The sequence below is a fragment of the Schistocerca gregaria genome, chromosome 1, assembly GCF_023897955.1.
Source record: "Schistocerca gregaria isolate iqSchGreg1 chromosome 1, iqSchGreg1.2, whole genome shotgun sequence".
Lineage (NCBI taxonomy): Eukaryota > Metazoa > Arthropoda > Insecta > Orthoptera > Acrididae > Schistocerca > Schistocerca gregaria.
In genome coordinates, this window is record NC_064920.1 from 373,911,446 (window position 1) to 373,925,233 (window position 13,788).

At 42.4% G+C, this 13,788-nt stretch overlaps 1 protein-coding gene across 1 annotated transcript in view; it reads left to right on the forward strand.

The window, feature by feature from the left end:
• Window positions 1–13,788, forward strand: part of LOC126349011 (uncharacterized) — a 231,270-nt gene that overhangs the window by 112,787 nt on the left and 104,695 nt on the right. Inside the window, exon 3 of the mRNA XM_050002405.1 lies at window positions 6,270–6,356. Within this exon, the coding sequence (XP_049858362.1) occupies window positions 6,270–6,356 (87 nt within the window). The remainder of the gene's footprint in view (window positions 1–6,269; window positions 6,357–13,788) is intronic.

The window sequence follows — 13,788 nt, forward strand, 5'->3', positions numbered from 1 at the left end:
CAGCTACGCAAAACACAGTTTTTTCCAAGCTGACAAACATGTTTCAGCTCGTTTATCTCGTTGGTCAGGGTAGAGAGGTGGTGATGTCAGAAGACCGTAACGAAATGCCAGTAAAGGGGCTGACAAATATTGAGCTCTGGTGCAGTAACTGGCCGCTGTTAACCACTATCAAATACAATTCTCCAGTTTCATATGTAACTTTCAGGTGAGCAGCTATTTCTTTCTCCGTGAAAAGATCGTTTCCGAAGCGCTCTACATTTCCACCAACTGAAATCTCGGTTTAAGAACTGTTATCCAACACGAAGAGATACGTAACAAGAAACAGCACTGTGTACTGTGACTGCGCGCTACTTTCCACTTAACCCGCAGCAACTCGAAAGAGTAGTTGCGCGGTATTGTTTCTTCAACGACGATACGTGCTGTAACTGTGCTGTATTTTGAGTACATTTATGTATTTCTTTATTTGTGTAACACAGTTTGTTTCCTCTAAGTTCTCCTATCATATACCTGAAGCCCCATGATATTTCCACAGTTTCGTGACTGTAAAATCCTGAAAGAGGCTTACAGTATAATTTTTCACAATTTCAAAACTTCAAAAGCATGAGATCGTTAAGTTATTGTTGCGACTACAAACTTCGTTGCTGGATAGAAGGAATGGGGAAACACGTCTTTTTGTATGAATCTTCTAAAGTAGTCGATTCAGTTTTTGACATTTGCAATAGACGTTACTCCTTTAAGTGTTCTTGCAGTTTTCTGTTAAATTTAAATTAGTTATGCTATCACATTAGAAAGTATAAACTACAGATCGAAAAGCTTGTAAACTCTTGTGAACAAATTGCTAGCAATTTTAAACTGCAACTTCAAATTGTGATTGTAGTTTATAGGATAACATTTTCGGGTGAAGGAGATAGAGCTGTGTGTATTATTTGTTAAAAATTTAATGGTTTTTATTGAATAACGATTTGCTGAGTCACCACATATGTACAGTACTGACCACAATATCATCGTTACAAAGTGTATCTCTTAGATAATAGAAAGTTGGTCAAATGAAGGCTCTTAACATATGAAACAATCAGAAGATTTGTTACGGTTTTCTGACTGTTTTATAGGTTGATGGCCATCTTTGATTAAGTTTTTACTACGGTCGCCATCCACTTTGTAAAGAAGATTTGTAGCCAACATTGCCCATAGATGCCGATTCTTTATTAAGCATGGTCTGAGGATGTTTGTTAGTCTACTGAAACAGGTAATTAGCAAATTGTAATTTTAGTTTTTATTGTGACCAATATTATGAAAAATTTTAACATATAATTGGAGTTTTTTATACGTGAAATAAAAGGTGTTAATTACCCCATAAAAGAATGTTGGTAGTTTTTTTTTTAGATGGGGAGCAACTTGCAAAATTTGCATCTATATAATGCGCAGATGACAAACTGTCCGGCCAGAGTGCCGACAGGTTCTGGGCGCTTCAGTCTGAAACCGAACGACTGCTACGGTCGCAGGTTCGAATCCTGTCTCGGGCGTGGATGTGTGTGATGTCCTTAGGTTAGTTAGGTTTACGTAGTTCTAAATTCTAGGGGACTGGTGACCTCAGAAGTCCCATAGTGCTCAGAGCCATTTGAATCATTTTTTTGTTAAAGGATGTACCAAAGCACACGAGGACTGACATCAAATAAAATTTTCCAGATAATGTCATGTCATTATGAGGGATATGTAACAGATCGCCTGGGACTAACGATTTACAAGTATGGTCACAGCAGAAAGACGGTGAATATAAACTGCTGTTATAAGGGATAACTTAGTTTCTGCCTATATTCAAAAAATGGTTCTGAGTACTATGGGACTTAACTGCTGAGGTCATCAGTCCCCTAGAACGAAGAACTACTTAAACCTAACTAACCTAAGGACATCACATACAGCCATGCCCGAGGCAGGATTTGAACCTGCGACCATAGCGGTCGAGGTGTTCCAGACTGAAGTGCCTAGAAACGCTCGGCCACAGCGGCCGGCTCTGGCTATAATCGCTGAACATCAGCAGCCTGATGCTGTTTCGTAGCTACTTGACATATTATGTGTCATTATCGTACCCCACACCCATGTGTTTTGACAGCATAAAACATGTTGGAGAGTTGCTTAGTTTGCTTCACTATCGTCGCGGTGTTGTGTCTCTATGGTTGTATCTCTCTGGGGCGTCACGTGGTTTACATACGACCCCGGTTCTCGCAGCTCGCCGGAGAGGAGCGGACACAGAACTGGGCCGGCGTTTGCCGTGCTGTGCTGTGGTGTTGTCTGCTGTGTGTTCTGGTAACGGGCCGTGCCCGGATGCCGTGTCTGGAATTCCCGCAGCCACGGACACGACCTCACTCTTTCGCTGCCGGAAGGGGAAACCAGATCAAGCTCGATACTCGCCAGAATTACAACAGACAGCAGATGTCTTTTTGTTGGCGTATCTCTTCTCCCAAAGGCCGCTATTAGCCGCGGGCAACTGGCGGCGCCACTTGTGACGTCAGTGGTGGCGTCACGAACTTGCCCAAAGGTTCACGAACTTGGCAGGGAATGGTCTAGAGCAGGCCTGTTCAGGAGTCGCCTAGATGGGCACGAGCGCAGTAAAAAAAAGGATGTGGCTGTCAGACGTCATTACGTAGCGCAGAGAAATGCAGAGTGTGCGCTGTCCTCAGGGGAATGACAATATGTTCACCGTGTTTACTCGTTTCAGCCTACTGAGGACGTAAAATTTGTTTTATGTCGGAATATGTTCTATGTTATGACTATAAGACTCCGTACCAGTATACGGCTGCCCTATTTGGTGTCGACGTCACCTTTTACAGTTTGCGTTAAGTTAATGGCTTCCTTCAGCCCGCTTTGAACTTCTGTCTGTCTGTGAAACTGCCAGCCCAGCCAAACATAGTTCTCAAGAAATAAACTGCCCACGAGCATTGCAAGAAATAAACTGCCCACAAGCATTGCGAACCGCTATAGGACAATCTTCAATAAAAATTTAAAAAAAGAAAACTTTATGTATCGATCATGTACGAGGCTAATCCCAAAAGTAAGATCTCCTATTTTTTTTATAAGTACATAGACCTGTTTATTTCTCCAACGGTTTACCTCAGTTTAAAGCTTGAACATTTAGCTATTTTGCGACATAATCACCATTTCTATCGATGCATTTTTGTAGACGCTGTGGCAGTTTTTGTATGCCTACTTCAGAACCGAAGAAGAGGAATGTTGAGCAAAGGCGTACACATTCCCCATGACAACGCTCGCCCACAGATCGCTCTGAAAACCGTTGCTCTCCTGCAATAGTGGAATATAATCAGCCCCCCCCCCCTCCTATAGTTCTGACTTGGCGCCCAGTGACTATCACCTGTTCCCTAGGTTAAAAGAACTTTTGGCCGGAAAGCGAAACAGCTGTGAAAGAAGTGGTTCATATCCTTTTGAACAGCATGGCGGCGAGCTGGTATGACATGGGCATACAAAAACTGCCAAAGCGTCTACGAAAATGCATTGACAGAAATGGTGATTATGTCGATAAATAGCTAAATGTTCAACCTGTAAACTGATGTAAACCACTGCAGAAAAAAAACAGGTCTATGGTAGTGGTTATAAAAAAATAGGAAATCTTACTTTTGGGGTTACCCTCGTAAAAGTCGACGAAACTTCCACTTCCGCCGTATTTCAGTATAGCCTGCAGAAACTGTAACTAAACTGCTCCAGTTAACCTAGATCGTAGTATCAAAGGTCATAGGAGATGATTATCCACAATCCCGGAGCACGTGTATACAGAGAACCTTCGTTAGTGCACTCTAACATCTATCCCGTACGGGTTCGTATAGTCCCAGATGTGGCTGTGCCTGCAGTTAAAATACACGCCAAGTGTAAAGACAGCCTCATCTGTAAATACAACACGTGTGTGGAAGGCGATATCATTTACTCTTTGGTGTACAAACCGCTGCACAAACTGCATTCGATGGTCCTAGAGCTCGCACCCTTTGAAGATGGTACGTATGTAGGTTGTACTCCTGTAATACTCTCCAAACAGGTACGTGACTTGTTTCCACAGCAAGAGCTGTAACACGGAAGCTGCCTGAAGGTTCGCAGCTACGCATCACTTTAGCCTCAAAAACTGATTTTCTCACCTCACACCGACCACTACCAACATGGTGAGCAAGCAAACTCCCTGCTTCTTGTAAGCGTCCATGAACTGCAGCAAAGGTACGGTGGAGTGGGTGTCTTCTGGCTAGGCACCGATTTTCGTAAATATGAAGATCTATTCTTCAATTTGCCCTGGCCTCACCGTAACACATAATCATGTCATACGAGAAAGCTCTAGAAATCCGTATTCCATGCTTCATTAAGTACTAATAGCAAGAAAATCTCAAATCAGCAGCAATAAGATGCGCGGCACCGATGATTACGATATTACAACAACAGAAGCTGAATGAAGCACTGATTAGATGCATGCCACTGCAGATACAGTACTACAACAACACGAGCTGTGACAGGCCGGGTTCAACTGCACAGAATAACAACCTCACTAGGATCTGTGCAAAACGTCTCTAAATGGCGAGCCGGCCGGTGTGGCCGTGCGGTTCTGGCGCTTCAGTCTGGAACCGCGTGACTGCTACGGTCGCAGGTTCGAATCCTGCTTCGGGGCATGGATGTGTGTGCTGTCCTTAGGTTAGTTAGTTTAAGTAGTTCTAAGTTCTAGGGGACTGATGACCTCACATGTTAAGTCCCATAGTGCTCAGAGCCATTTTTTAAATGGCGATGCGCGTAATGACCGTGCATATAACTCATAAACGATGGACCAAATCTTGTACCCAGTACTGCTATTTTGTCATTGAAGATTGTTGTGTGGTTATTCACATGAAAAATGATCGTCTCTGTGTGACCTAGCATCCCTCAAAGTTTGTCGGTCAGGTCATGAAACACCCTGCAGATGTAAAATGCATCTCTGAACATCAACGACGAGAGATAATTTACTCACATTCTAGAGACACCAACATCGTAACAAAAAGCAATGCGCCCGTACCAGTTTCGTTGTAAAAGGTCAGGATTTGGTTGCTTACGAAAAATGGTTGTGTCTTGGTAGAATTAATGACTCAAAAAAGTCGCAGAAATCCCCGATGCTGCTATTTTGTCATTTAAAATTGTTGTGTGGTTATTCAGTGTGTACTTGGCTTTCTCAATCGAACTATGTTTCTCTAAGCTACAAAATATTGCCATCTTTACTATAACATTAAAGAAAAGAAAATGTGCCGGCCGAAGTGGCCGAGCGGTTCTATGCGCTACAGTCTGATACCGCGCGACCGCTACGGTCGGAGGTTCGAATCCTGCTTCGGGCATGGATGTGTGTGATGTCCTTAGGTTAGTTAGGTTTAAGTAGTTCTAAGTTCTAGAGGACTGATGACCTCAGATGTTAAGTCCCACAGTGCTCAGAGCCATTTGAACAATTTGAAAAGAAAATGTCAGTGAAGAAATTGGTCAGTTGTTACTGACTGTTCTTGTAGAAGTTTAGTGATCGAGTATTTCAGCCCGTTTGGGAACGATATTCTGAACTAATGAGGTGCACCGTATGTGATTAAGAGTATTACACACATCCTCACCTGGATTCAGTTTTATCTAACTTTTCCCGGCTTTGTGAACGTGTTATCCCGTTTCTCCATCGTTTTAGCACTTGTTGCAATCCTCCGCCATCATGTTGTATTATACTGAATTTTATATTAAATATTAATCACTTTGTTTTATTTGGTATATTGTGAGTAGAGATTGTGTCCAATCGATGAAGGGAGGAATTGGAGAACTTTGAAAGACATAATTGACTTAGGATTTCCTTAACTTTGTAAGTTATCGGAGAAATACTGGCTTTATTCACGAGAGATGGTAGGTTTGGATCCTGATGGACATATTCTACTTAACCTTACCCTAGTATCTACAAATCATTATAGGGGAAAGGTTGTTTTGGTACTCCCAAGAAAGATGTTTCTGGTAACTTTATTACTGTAGTGGCCTGAAGGGAAAAGTGTCAGGGGGAAGAACCAATGAGTGTAAATGATCAGTTTACCCGAATTGTAAGAACAAAATTTTGAACAGAGGAAAGAGAAAACTATTACTTTTATATTTCGATTGTATGCATCTGAAAATCACAAATGGCAGCTATTGTGTCGAACAGACAGAAATGTTCTGATTTCAAGGTAAAATATCTAATATACAACAGTGATTTCGTGGCGACGCCGTTGTTCACTCGCAATTTTCCTTCTTTTCAGTTACATCATCGGCAGCTTCGATGCATATATTCACACTCCTGTTGGTCTTCTGCCACGGACTGGGACACGGGGCGGCGTTTACTCATGGTGAGTGAATATATAAATATGATTACTTAACACTGTATCATCCTAGTCAAACAACTGAGGCCCTTCTGTCTTTCGTTTGCTTGAGATAGTGTTATTTTGAACAAGTGAGCTGAAAAGTAGTATAGTGTGGATGTTCCGAGAAAAGCGCAGCAGCACAGATGTCAGCAAGGAAAATATTATTGTTCTTCCTGTTTAGTTTAGGACGCACACAATAAAGTCATCATCTACATCTACATCTACATCTACATCCGTACTCCGCAAGCCACCTGACGGTGTGTGGCGGAGGGTACCCTGAGTACCTCTATCGGTTCTCCCTTCTATTCCAGTCTCGTATTGTACGTGGAAAGAAGGATTGTCGGTATGCTTCTGTGTGGGCTCTAATCTCTCTGATTTTATCCTCATGGTCTCTTCGCGAGATATACGTAGGAGGGAGCAATATACTGCTTGACTCTTCGGTGAAGGTATGTTCTCGAAACTTTAACAAAAGCCCGTACCGAGCTACTGAGCGTCTCTCCTGCAGAGTCTTCCACTGGAGTTTATCTATCATCTCCGTAACGCTTTCGCAATTACTAAATGATCCTGTAACGAAGCGCGCCGCTCTCCGTTGGATCTTCTCTACCTCTTCTATCAACCCTACCTGGTGCGGATCCCACACTGCTGAGCAGTATTCAAGCATTGGGCGAACAAGCGTACTGTAACCTACTTCCTTTGTTGTCGGATTGCATTTCCTTAGGATTCTTCCAATGAATCTCAGTCTGGCATCTGCTTTACCGACGATCAACTTCATATGATCATTCCATTTTAAATCACTCCTAATGCGTACTCCCAGATAATTTATGGAATTAACTGCTTCCAGTTGCTGACCTGCTATTTTGTAGCTAAATGATAAGGGACCTATCTTTCTATGTATTCGCATCACATTACACTTCGCTACATTGAGATTCAATTGCCATTCCGTGCACCATGCGTCAATTCGCTGCAGATCCTCCTGCATTTCAGTACAATTTTCCATTGTTGCAACCTTTCGATACACCACAGCATCATCTGCAAAAAGCCTCAGTGAACTTCCGATGTCATCCACCAGGTCATTTATGTATATTGTGAATAGCAACGGTCCTATGACACTCCCCTGCGGCACACCTGAAATCACTCTTACTTCGGAAGACTTCTCTCCATTGAGAATGACGTGCTGCGTTCTGTTATCTAGGAACTCCTCAATCCAATCACACAATTGATCTGATAGTCCGTATGCTCTTACTTTGTTCATTAAACGACTGTGGGGAACTGTGTCAAACGCCTTGCGGAAGTCAAGAAACACGGCATCTACCTGTGAACCCGTGTCTAAGGCCCTCTGAGTCTCGTGGACGAATAGCGCGAGCTGGGTTTCACACGATCGTCTTTTTCGAAACCCATGCTGATTCCTACAGAGTAGATTTCTAGTCTCCAGAAAAGACATTATACTCGAACATAATACGTGTTCCAAAATTCTACAACTGATCGACGTTAGAGATATAGGTCTATAGTTCTGCACATCTGTTCGACGTCCCTTCTTGAGAACGGGGATGACCTGTGCCCTTTTCCAATCCTTTGGAACGCTTCGCTCTTCTAGAGACCTACGGTACACCGCTGCAAGAAGGGGGGCAAGTTCCTTCGCGTACTCTGTGTAAAATCGAACTGGTATCCCATCAGGACCAGCGGCCTTTCCTCTTTTGAGCGATTTTAATTGTTTCTCTATCCCTCTGTCGTCTACTTCGATATCTACCATTTTGTCAACTGTGCGACAATCTAGAGAAGGAAGCACAGTGCAGTCTTCCTCTGTGAAACAGCTTTGGAAGAAGACATTTAGTAATTCGGCCTTTAGTCTGTCATCCTCTGTTTCAGTACCATTTTGGTCACAGAGTGTCTGGACATTTTGTTTTGATCCACCTACCGCTTTGACATAGGACCAAAATTTCTTAGGATTTTCTGCCAAGTCAGTACATAGAACTTTACTTTCGAATTCATTGAAAGCCTCTCGCATAGCCCTCCTCACACTACATTTCGCTTCGCGTAATTTTTGTTTGTCTGCAAGGCTTTGGCTATGTTTATGTTTGCTGTGAAGTTCCCTTTGCTTCCGCAGCAGTTTTCTAACTCGGTTGTTGTACCACGGTGGCTCTTTTCCATCTCTTACGATCTTGCTTGGCACATACTCATCTAACGCATATTGTACCATGGTTTTGAACTTCGTCCACTGATGCTCAACACTATCTGTACTTGAGACAAAACTTGTGTGTTGAGCCATCAAGTACTCTGAAATCTGCTTTTTGTCACTTTTGCTAAACAGAAAAATCTTCCTACCTTTTTTAATATTTCTATTTACGGCTGAAATCATCGATGCAATAACCGCTTTATGATCGCTGATTCCCTGTTCTGCATTAACTGATTCAAATAGTTCGGGTCTGTTTGTCACCAGAAGGTCCAATATGTTATCGCCACGAGTCGGTTCTCTGTTTAATTGCTCAAGGTAGTTTTCAGATAAAGCACTTAAAAATATTTCACTGGATTCTTCGTCCCTGCCACCCGTTATGAACGTTTGAGTCTCCCAGTCTATATCCGGCAAATTAAAATCTCCACCCAGAACTATAACATGGTGGGGAAATCTACTCGAAATATTTTCCAAATTATTCTTCAGGTGCTGAGCCACAACAGCTGCTGAGCCCGGGGGCCTATAGAGACATCCAATTACCATGTCTGAGCCTGCTTTAACCGTGACCTTCACCCAAATCATTTCACAATTCGAATCTCCGTCAATTTCCTTCGATACTATTGCACTTCTTATCGCTATAAACACGCCTCCCCCTTCACTGTCCAGCCTATCTCTGCGGTATACATTCCAATCAGAGTTTAGGATTTCATTACTGTTTACGTCTGGTTTCAGCCAACTTTCTGTTCCTAGTACTATATGGGCGTTGTGACCGTTTATTAATGAGAGCAGTTCTGGGACCTTTCTGTAGACGCTCCTGCAGTTTACTATTAGCACACTAATATTGTTATTCCTTGTTGCATTTTGCCTACTCCTGCCTTGCCGCGTCTCAGGAGGCGTCTTGTCGGGCCTAGGGAGGGAATTCTCTAACCTAAAAAAACCCCATGTGCACTCCACACGTACTCCGCTACCCTCGTAGCCGCTTCCGGCGTGTAGTGCACGCCTGACCTATTCAGGGGGACCCTACATTTCTCCACCCGATAGCGGAGGTCGAGAAATTTGCACCCCAGCTCTCCGCAGAATCGTCTGAGCCTCTGGTTTAAGCCTTCCACTCGGCTCCAAACCAGAGGACCGCGATCGGTTCTCGGAACGATCATCCAGAGAAAGAAAGAAAAAGCTAAATATGGTAAAAAAATAAAGGGTAGCTCTAAGTCCATAAGACGAAGGCGCGGTTAAATACAATTGGGATACGGGCTGTCAGGATATTATTTTCATTTTTATGTTATCGTTGGCAACTGGTGTACATAATATACGGCTACCACCATAGTACAAAAGCAGTACTCCTGATCTTTTAAATAATTTTATGGAAGTACTTTCAGAACATACAGTATTTAATAACATATCATAATAACACGCCGCGGTAAGGGACAATAAGTACAGTTCTTTTAGAATATTGACGTAAGGGTAGCACTGAATGCATTAACATCAATTGAATTTGGAACATATCTTCTGGTTATATGATACCTTCCAGAAGGCGAAGATGAAGCAGTATCCACAAGATACGGCAGTATAACATGGCAGACAGTCCGTGTCATGGTACGTAAGTTGTTCATAGGAATAACACTCAATTATACGTGCAATTTATTATTTCTTAAAATGTCGCCTTATCTGATGTGAGTGTAGTGGTGACATTGGTGGAAAATTGGTGTTTAATTTGTATCATGCACGAAGTTAGTTACTGAGCGCTACACGACTCATAGGAAAGAGTATGTGATTTAAATCACCTCCCGTTGTTGAACACGTTGAAGTCTGTGGAGGAGACAGGGAAAGTTTCTATAGTGAAAGTCCAGCAATATACGTTGGGTATCGTCAAGTATATGTCCAATCACAAAATCATGATCTCCTTGGGGAAGGAGGTTGCGCATTATAATCTTCATGGTCTCTCTGCCGTCGCGTGAAAAACAGAGGACTGACTGAGAAATCAAGCCCTTCATACACGAATGTCTCGAGCTACAATGGGAAGTACCGACTGCTCACTCTCCTATTCCAGCGTCGTGTGCCCTCGCTTTAAGTACACTGTCAGATCACATACCACAGACTGAAAGCAAACAAAGTAACTGTTCGACAGATAAAACACAAAATAGCTTGGGAAAAATCTGAGAGAAGATAAAGAAATGTGAGCATTATGTAGCAAATAGGTTGTCGATCAGTTCCCTCTCTGGAGCCTTCAAATAACTCAGCAGTTCTCCTTCTATGTTTATCTGGTGACTTGAAATTGAAAAGGGTAGAAAAAAGGCTCAGATCTAACTTTTGTTTCGACTGGCTTCCTTCTGGATAAGCCGGCCGGAGTGGCCGTGCGGTTCTAGGCGCTGCAGTCTGGAACCGCGCCCGCTACGGTCGCAGGTTCGAATCCTGCCTCGGGCATGGATGTGTGTGATGTCCTTAGGTTAGTTAGGTTTAAGTAGTTCTAAGTTCTAGGCGACTGATGACCTCAGAAGTTAAGTCGCATAGTGCTCAGACCCATTTGAACCATTTTGAACCTTCTGGATATCAGTTAAGTCACTGCGCGTCAGAAAAATACTTCAGTCAGATTGTTACAATGGTCTAGTTTCTAGTTTCTTCACATGTATCCCTTCCCGTATATTCAGCGTCAGTTTAACGTGACGTTAGAACAAAAATTCTTCGACACCTTAAATTAGCTTCACAAACTTTTATTACGGAAGCACGAGCAGTTCAATCGTATTTACTTGGAACGTGGTGTGTGACATAAACTGGGAGGGAATAGCACTCTGTAGTGAAATCGCGGGCGATAACCTCGGGACCCCCACTGACGTAATCGTTTCGGAGAAAGGAAACAGTGTGAGGCGGCTTCCATACCGACAACAAGAGTAACGAACAATTAGGAATGGAGAATAGCAGTCAGTCAGTCAAGGACGCCTGAGTGATGGGAAAACTAATTTAGGTAGTGTTGCAACAGCGGCTGCTTTTCATCCGGGTTAGAGCGGCTTCTGAAGTCAACTACCAGAACATATTCAAGCTAGCTAAGAAGCTTTGGCCGGTTTGATAACCTCTGTTATGTTAAACTGCAATATTCAGTATTGCGCGAGGCATTTTGACATCATGAAGCCGTCACCACATCCACGTCTATTAAATATATACATCATTTTATAAGACTACCGCTGCTTTAGGTCGGATAATCTCATTGTTGTTGTTCAGGTTGTGTCAAATTGAATTTAAGTAGCGACGTTGTATCGTCGTCGTCTTTGAACCACCTATATCCCTCCTTCCTTTCGGATTGTACTTAAGAAGTTGCTTGGGCAGTATCCACCTATTATTCTATTTACATGTTGTTTCCACCAAACTCTGTTCAAATGGTTTAAATGGCTCTGAGCACTATGGGACCCAACTTCTGAGGTCATCAGTCGCCTAGAACTTAGAACTACTTAAACCTAACTAACCTAAGGACATCACACACATCCATGCCCGAGGCAGGTTTCGAAACTGCGGCCGTAGCGGTCGCGCGGTTCCAGACTGTAGCGTCTAGAACCGCTCGGCCAATTCCGGACGGCACCTAACTCTGTATTTAGTTATTTCTTCATTAATGCCATGTCCAGTTCACACCAAACTACTTCATTTTTAATTAAACCATTTTTTGTACAGCATTTCATTTTCTCTCTCTAGCTTTTGAAATTTTAATTTTTGAATATTTCTGAGTTTTTTAATTAAGTGTTCTCTTGACTGTTGCACATAATACTTGAAATTTGTGTAGATTTTCTTCTATCATCGCTATAGAAGATAAGCTCCTGATGATGGTGGGAGCATGCTCTGCAGTATTGTGCCAAACTAACTTTCGCTATTAAATGTGTATGAAGGAGCAAAGTAGGTTGTTATAAAATAGATAATTTAAATTTATTTGCTAGTGACTAAATAGCGTATTTCAGCACTTACTGATAACTGTCGCTTCTCAATTGAAATGTACTTCCAATACCGGGAGTCCCTTTTAAAAGTCGCCAAGCGCATTTTCTCTTATTTTTGGGCAGATATTTGCAATTTCGTTTTTTCTTTGTGTAGTTGATATTAGCCCAAGTAAATACTGCTCATTACACCTTTTACGCTACGCTCAGCGTCGAAGGAAAGCATAGGTATTTTTCCCATTACAAACAAAACTGATTTTAAGAAGGAATTTTACGTGACCATCCGATAAAGCGATCCCAAATTAGGGTAGTGCGATATTCGTTCTATCGATGTATGTTAACAGTGGCTTAAAGAATAACCAGTATTCCAGTAGTTGACAGCACCTCCCAGGCCTTCGCTGACTACTAACACCAGGCAGCAGCGCTGCTCAATTGCTGCTACATTACTGATTATATACATGGTTCTCTCCTCAGAGTCGTCAAGCACAGTTTCTCTGGCGTTTCGGCAGATATTTTCAGTTTATCTTTTGGAATTTGAAAATTTGTGGTAAGGTCGTATGGGACCAAACTGCTGACGTCATCGGTCCCTAAGCTTACACACTACTTAATCTAACTTAATCTAACTTACGCTAAGGACAACACACACACACACCCTTGGCCGAGGGAGGACTTGAACGTCCGAAGGGGGGAGCCGCGCGCGGACCGTGACAGGACGCATGAGACCTCTCGGCTACCCCGCGCGCCTTTTTTGGAATATGTGAATAACGACAGCCCAAACAAGTACACGCAAACCTCGATATAACGAATTTCATAGGACCATGAAAATTTTATTGTTGTACCAGGGCTATTACTACATTACTGTAGTGCTGATCTGATGAAAAATAACATTTTAAGGCAAATAATGAAACACATTTTGTTCACTTCATTTATTAATACTGTACCTGTAGAATATCTTACTTTTGTCTACAGAAAAATACACTTATTTTCCTTTGTTTCTTTTTTCTTAAGGATTCTCTTGCGAATATAGTCTTTATCTCCTCTAACGCAATCAGTTGTTGCGCTGAAACACTGGGATTGTAGATGCTACTTGCTGAATGTTTTCCAACTAACCCATTAGCTCCATCAGAGGAGGAGGATTCGCAATTATCACATCACTGTCATCGTCAGAATCTTCAACAGGCGAATTACCCTTTAACTCTTCGATGATAGATTCGTCGGTACATGGTTCAAACGCCAACGCCTCATCATCCAATGACAAGTATTCAACTTCTGAAGCATCAATTGATGCACCAGTAACTGCTGAATAAATCTCCACATCACTTTGCATATCACCCTG